Source organism: Pseudorasbora parva, chromosome 23, assembly GCF_024679245.1.
Source record: "Pseudorasbora parva isolate DD20220531a chromosome 23, ASM2467924v1, whole genome shotgun sequence".
Lineage (NCBI taxonomy): Eukaryota > Metazoa > Chordata > Actinopteri > Cypriniformes > Gobionidae > Pseudorasbora > Pseudorasbora parva.
The window spans coordinates 1,316,155-1,323,738 of NC_090194.1; the positions used below are offsets into that span (position 1 = coordinate 1,316,155).

At 38.5% G+C, this 7,584-nt stretch overlaps 1 protein-coding gene across 1 annotated transcript; it reads left to right on the plus strand.

Moving 5' to 3' along the window:
* Positions 1-4,862: 4,862 nt before the first annotated feature.
* Positions 4,863-6,998, plus strand: LOC137063143 (adhesive plaque matrix protein-like). Its single transcript, XM_067434216.1, has one exon. It carries the CDS (start codon positions 4,863-4,865, stop codon positions 6,996-6,998), a length of 2,136 nt encoding a protein of 711 aa, XP_067290317.1.
* Positions 6,999-7,584: the final 586 nt, after the last annotated feature.

Sequence of the window (7,584 nt, forward strand, 5' to 3'; positions counted from 1 at the left end):
CAACGTCTCGGTTACTCTTATTAGCATATAAAACAACCAAATGAATTTTAACACAGCATCTGTATGGATTATCACCATGCGCATTCACAAAGAAAAGTTATTCATGAACTAGACTAGCAACTGGAAAGTAAATCTCATCGGAGTCTGATAAAAAGAGGGAGAGAAAGGATGGATGAGAGAGTGATGTCTGCGCGCACATGAGGACAATCGCCCCCTTTCCACCCAAAAAGGTGTGTTGAATTTACATGATTTAATCATGCACATCGGTTCCACATGAATCAAATAAGTTAAACATAATTTGTTCACATAGCTTGAACATCACGGAATGAAGTCATTTTTAAGCAACACAATTGAGTAGGTTCAACATGATTTAAATACGGCTCCCAAACAACAGTGGGGTGCACAGCGGGGCTTGAGACCCCGCCTCTTTAGTCAAATCACAAGCTTATTTTGCTTTTTTTGTGGTCACTTGCCTGATTTATAAGACTTTACTAATTAGCTGTCATTGTGCTGGTCAGCAAAAGCACAAAATGAACATTTCAAGAGTACACTGAAAAAAGTCTAACATCGCTGTTGTTTATTTAATGTGTTTTCTCTCATTGAAACAGCTTTAAATTATTATTATTTTCATTTAAAGTAAACATTTTAGTTTATATTTATGGTTGAATCCATTTTTTATAAATTGGCAGCGGGACATTAAACTGAATTTATTAATTTGATCAGAGTATTTTTATTAGATAAAGCATGATATCAGCCACACCCATGAAATCAACTGAAGATAAAATAAGACATTAAATCTCTGAAAATCTCAGCAGAAGAGGCTTAAACATCTCCACAAACAGCTTACCAGCTTCACGCATTACTAGACTGATTTTATTTCTGTCATTTCTGTTTTAATGAAAATCATTGTCATTTGAAGTCACCATTATAGAGATGAGTGTTTGCTTTAGTTGGGCTCTTGACCCTTAAATCGTTAACATTCGCTTTTCTCTGCTACTTATACTGTGTTTAAAACACTTTTGTCATGGCTAGAGTAAAAGTATTCAGATGATGTTTGTTAAATGTTGTGACCAGAATCACTGAACCCATTCGTTTAATGCTCTGGTTATAGAGGTAATGTGGTTTTCATTTTATAGTATTTATAATTATAACCATGTGATTCTACAGCACAACATCCGGGACATTTGGGGTAATCGAACGACATGCAGATTAGAAAATAAAAATAGTGCAAAAAATGTTTTAATTGAAGCTTTACACAGCACATTGTTCACTGCTTCGGAGTCGAGCTCTGCTTGTGACCGAGTCGTTCTCAATCGTGCCAATCACTGATCTGGCAGAACCGTGGGTGGCAGAAACCAGCCACGTAAAGCAGCGATCCAGAAGGGGTTATTTCTCTTATCTCTACTCGCAACAGAAATAAAAGGCTTTGCTCATTTCCTCTAGCTCTCATTAATCTGGCAGCCTGCCTTGGAGAACAGCATGAAGTTGTTGTCTCTGTAGTCTATCTGCTGTCATTACTCATCCAATTAAATGAGGAAGTTGTATATCTGAGGGACTTCTTCTCGAGTCTCTGTTTCAGCTTAAAGTGATGCCACAAGAAAGCCTTTCTTTAACGTCACTGGTCAATCATTTGGTTCACTTTGTGCTCTTTAACTATCACACTTGGATAGATCCACCCAAGAATATTAATTTTTGCAGTAACCTCATGAAAAGTCATCATTTACCCACTCACATGTTGTTCCAACCCGGCATAGTTTTCTTAGATAGAAGATACTTTGAAGAATGTTCCATCTGTGACTTTCATTGTTGGAGAACAAAAAAACCTTTCAAAATATCTTCTTTTTGTGTTCTGCAAAACGAAGGAAAGTCAAACAGATCTGGAAGGACATGAGGTTGAGTAAACCCCACAGAGCTTCAGACTGACTCGCAGATTTCATTGGTCAAGGATCACCCAAGAGGACGTTTGATTGACATGGGACACAGCCAATCACAGTTCGTTTTGTTTCGCGTCATGTTTACGGGCTTAAATATGTTACGTTGATGTCCCTGCAAGTCACAGACCACACAAAAAAATGACTTGTTGAATTTACCAAAAAAATATGTGGTAAGTGGTTGCACACAACTATATTGAGCAATTTTTACAAATAACAATTTAGTTATATGAACAAAAAAATTCAAGTAAAACTGGCACAATTTCTTTGAGTAAATACAAACCATTCGAAGTTGTCACTGTTACATAATATTTATATGTGCCGTTTACTTAATTATGCTATGTTAAATTTATAAAAGTTTATTATGTAAGGTGAACACTGTTATCAATTTAATTTGCCTTTAAAAAAATTAAATAACAACAAGCATATTTTTAAAAATAAAATGCAAAAGTAACTCATTGGACAAACTAAAAATATTGAATTGAGAGCAGGAATTACATCCGATAAATTTGTATATAAGTGCCCACAGCCTAAACACACACACACACACACACACACACACACACACACACACACACACACACACACACACACAGACAGTTTTAACGCAGATTAATGAAGTAAACTTCAGTTTTAAATATATTAGGCTGATTGAACACATTTCGACACAACTTAATTTAATTAGGTAAAGTAAACATCATTTAAATGTGTCTTATCTATGAAGGGCCTGAATAATTTTTTTGAGCGTGCATCTACAAATTATTAATTAAAGGACGGTGTAAGTTTACTGCAACAATGGAGCCGCGAACTTCACATATGAAGTGTTTCGTTGGTCTTGGTAAGCGCTCATTGTCACAGTTGTAGACCCGATGGCGTTCTTCTTCCACGAGGGAGTTTGGAGTCATTGCATTTTTTTCCAAACGGACCGTTAGAGAACGCAACACACACTTCTCACGGCCATCTTGTAGAATTCAACCAATCGGATGACAACTTCAAAACTCTTGAAGATAAGTGTGTCTGAGGCTGCACTGCAAAAAATGCTCTTCTTATTTAGTATTCTTGTCTTGTTTCCAGTCTAAATATCTAAATATTCTTAAATCGAGATGCATTTACTAGATCAGTAAAATGACAAGTTATTTTTGCTTGTTTTCTGGGGGGAAAAAATCTAAATGAAGTGAGTTTTTGCTTAAAACAGGCAAAATGATCTGCCAATGGGGTGAGAAAAATAATCTTATTTCTGATTGGGACGGAAACAAGAAACAAGATTATTTCTCTTACCCCATTGGCAGATCATTTTGCCTGTTTTAAGCAAATCACTTCATTTTGATATTATTTTCAACAAAACAAGAAAAAATATTGTTTTACTTATCTAGTAAATGCATCTTGATTTAAGAATGTTTAGATATGACTAGAAACAAGACAAAATTAGCATTTCTGCAGTGCACTGAGACAGACAGCTTCAGGAACGAGTGTCCTCTGCTAGAGCAAAGTCAAGAATTCAGTCAATCAGTCTGTCATATGAGGGACTGCAGTGTTAAAAGCTTATTTGGCACATTGCAAAAAAACAAGAAAAAAAAACAAGATGTTATTATTGTCTGTCCCTCTTCCTCCAGAATAAGACCACACTCCCCTGAGCTTTTATTAGAATGCACTTTTAGTCCTGTCATTCTCTCTGTGAATCCTGTGCATCATCTGCACTGCAAAAAAATGCTCTTCTTCCTCAGTATTTTTGTCTTGTTTCTAGTCCAAACATCAAAAATCTTAAAACGAAGTATTTACTAGACAAGCAAAAGTAATTGTATTGTTTTGTGAAAAAATAACTCAAAATGAAGAGAGTTTTTGCTTAAAATAAGATAAATAATCTGCCAATGGGGTGAGAAAAATAATCTTAATTCAAATAGAAAACAAGATTATTTTTCTCACCCCATTGGCAGATTATTTATCTTATTTTATTTTAACTAATTTTTCTTAATGTTAGAATTTTTAGATATTCAGACTAGAAACGAGACAAAAATACTAAGTAAGAAAAGCATTTTTTGCAGTGTGAATCTTTCGCAGAAGTTCATTTGATTTGCCATCTGTCTCAACTCTCAAGGGAACGCAGACTCAGCACCATTCTGTCTTTAGCTCACAAATCAATCAGATGAGACTGACTGCAATCTAAATGTGACACCACAAACATCACATCATTTTCAAGAAGGTACAACAGCGCCTACACTTTCTCCACTTTCTTCAGCAGAATAGTAACCAGTTCAAAAACATTACAGAAACTCCTCTAAATGTTCAACATAACTGAACATTAAACACTAACATTAATTCTAAGGAATTTAAGAAAGAAAAAACATCTAAAACGTTAGATAAATAGTATTGTACTCAACTTAAATTGGCTATACTTAATGTTGGATGTATAAAACTGAAGAACATTTTCAATTAAAATGACTTATATAAGCAATTTTCACAATAAATGTATGTGAGCAGTTTACGTATTTGCTTTACGACCCCGGTGAGCGAAATAAAAGGGCTATGGTGAAGAGAAACTCACTAAAAGGAGACATATACAAACATATACAATTCTAGAAGAGAGAAATATTTAAACAGAGTAGACTTTATCCATTTTTGCTTTGTCTGTTTAATCTCTGGAATTTTCTGGGGACCCCTTAGAACCTTCCGAAAACCACTGCATTAACTAAAAACATCTTTCCCTTTACAGAAAAAAACATAAAATAATATTTAATCCCTAAATTTACTCTCATAATGTAGTCCCAAAAAGCATGCTTTTAACGCAAATTATTTAAAGAAAATTCAGTTTTAAATATATTAGGTTAATTGAACACAATTAAGTTATATCAAAATTAGATATGTTTTAAGTAAAGTGAATAGAATTTAAATGTGTCGTATCTATGAAGGGGTTTGCTGAGGGATCATCCACACATGATCCCTCAGCAAACCCAAAAGCCAAACCCAAAACCAAAACACAAAGCCAAACCCAAAGCCAAACCCAAAGCCAAACCCAAAGCCAAACCCAAACCCAAACCCAAAGCCAAAGCCAAAGCCAAAGCCAAAGCCAAAGCCAAAGCCAAAGCCAAAGCCAAACACAAAACACAAAACACAAAGCCAAAGCCAAAGCCAAACCCAAACCCAAAGCCAAACCCAAACCCAAAGCCAAAGCCAAACCCAAACACAAACACAAAACACAAAGCCAAACACAAAGCCAAAGCCAAAACACAAAGCCAAACCCAAAGCCAAAGCCAAACCCAAAGCCAAAACCAAAACACAAAGCCAAACCCAAAGCCAAAGCCAAAGCCAAAGCCAAAACACAAACACAAACCCAAAGCCAAACACAAAACACAAAGCCAAACCCAAAACACAAAGCCAAACCCAAAACACAAAGCCAAAACACAAAGCCAAAGCCAAAGCCAAAGCCAAAGCCAAAGCCAAAGCCAAAGCCAAACCCAAACCCAAAGCCAAACCCAAAACACAAAGCCAAACCCAAAGCCAAACCCAAACCCAAAGCCAAACCCAAACCCAAACCCAAAACACAAAGCCAAACCCAAAACACAAAGCCAAACACAAAACACAAAGCCAAATCCAAAACACAAAGCCAAACACAAAGCCAAAGCCAAAACACAAAGCCAAAGCCAAAGCCAAACCCAAACCCAAAGCCAAAGCCAAACCCAAAACCAAAACACAAAGCCAAACCCAAAGCCAAAGCCAAACCCAAAGCCAAACCCAAACCCAAAGCCAAACCCAAAGCCAAACCCAAACCCAAAGCCAAACCCAAACACAAAGCCAAACCCAAAACACAAAGCCAAACCCAAAACACAAAGCCAAACCCAAAACCCAAAGCCAAAGCCAAAGCCAAAGCCAAAGCCAAAGCCAAAGCCAAAGCCAAAACACAAACCCAAAGCCAAACCCAAACCCAAACCCAAACCCAAACCCAAACCCAAACCCAAACCCAAACCCAAACCCAAAGCCAAAGCCAAAGCCAAAGCCAAAGCCAAACCCAAACACAAAGCCAAACCCAAAACACAAAGCCAAACCCAAAACACAAAGCCAAACCCAAAACACAAAGCCAAACCCAAAGCCAAAGCCAAAACACAAAGCCAAAGCCAAACCCAAAGCCAAACCCAAACCCAAACCCAAACCCAAAGCCAAAGCCAAACCCAAAACACAAAGCCAAACACAAAGCCAAAGCCAAAACACAAAGCCAAACCCAAAGCCAAAGCCAAACCCAAACCCAAAGCCAAACACAAAACCAAAACACAAAGCCAAACCCAAAGCCAAAGCCAAAGCCAAAACACAAACACAAACACAAACCCAAACCCAAAACACAAAGCCAAACCCAAAACACAAAGCCAAACCCAAAGCCAAAGCCAAAACACAAAGCCAAAGCCAAAGCCAAACCCAAACCCAAACCCAAAGCCAAACCCAAAACACAAAGCCAAACCCAAAGCCAAAGCCAAAGCCAAACCCAAACCCAAAGCCAAACCCAAACCCAAACCCAAAGCCAAACCCAAACCCAAACCCAAACCACAAAGCCAAACCCAAAACACAAAGCCAAACCCAAAACACAAAGCCAAACCCAAAGCCAAAGCCAAAACACAAAGCCAAAGCCAAAGCCAAACCCAAACCCAAAGCCAAACCCAAAACCAAAACACAAAGCCAAACCCAAAGCCAAAGCCAAAGCCAAAGCCAAACCCAAAGCCAAACCCAAACCCAAAGCCAAACACAAAGCCAAACACAAAACACAAAGCCAAACCCAAAACACAAAGCCAAACCCAAAACACAAAGCCAAACCCAAAGCCAAAGCCAAAGCCAAAGCCAAAACCCAAACCCAAACCCAAACCCAAAGCCAAACCCAAACCCAAACCCAAAGCCAAAGCCAAACACAAAGCCAAACCCAAAACACAAAGCCAAACCCAAAACACAAAGCCAAACCCAAAACACAAAGCCAAACCCAAAGCCAAAGCCAAACCCAAACCCAAAGCCAAACCCAAACCCAAAGCGAAACCCAAACACAAAGCCAGAATGCCAGAATACTCAAATGTTTTGTCCCTGAGGCTCTGAGAACTCAAATAATGCTCCACCTCTAAGAACACCATGCAAAACCCTTGAAAACACGTCTCTAGCCTGACGTGGTCATACTGAACTCTAGTCAGAATATGAGTCTGATGCTCATTGGGCTGTGATTATGGGGCGTGTTTCAACCCAACCAGGAAAGACCTCAATTGGACAGACCTACAACCAATCAGAGCAGCGAAGCGACGCATAACGTTAGTTGTTAAATGTCAACAGAACTCAACTTCACTGTGTTGCCAAGTCTGCGGTTATCCCGGCGGTTGTTTTCCATGTCCGTGGGTTGAAGCGACCTCAATTATGGGATATATAGACCCAGGATTGCTAATTCTAGCAGATGACGTTGTCAAAATAACACATTTACCCCACAAACACCATTTTAGTAGTTAGCGGGTTTTGTTGGAAAAACTTGGCAACCCTGTCTGCACACACTCTGGAATCATCGGCTAAAGCCCGCCCTGATGATCTCACTGGTCAGTTTCTGTTGATCATCTGTCCATCATCGGCTAAAGCCCGCCCTGATGATCTCACTGGTCAGTTTCTGTTGATCATCTGTCCATCATCGCTTAAAGCCCAC

Excerpts from the sequence above, each read along its gene's own strand:
- LOC137063143 (XM_067434216.1), top strand. The coding sequence starts at position 4,863 with ATGATCCCTCAGCAAACCCAAAAGCCAAACCCAAAACCAAAACACAAA.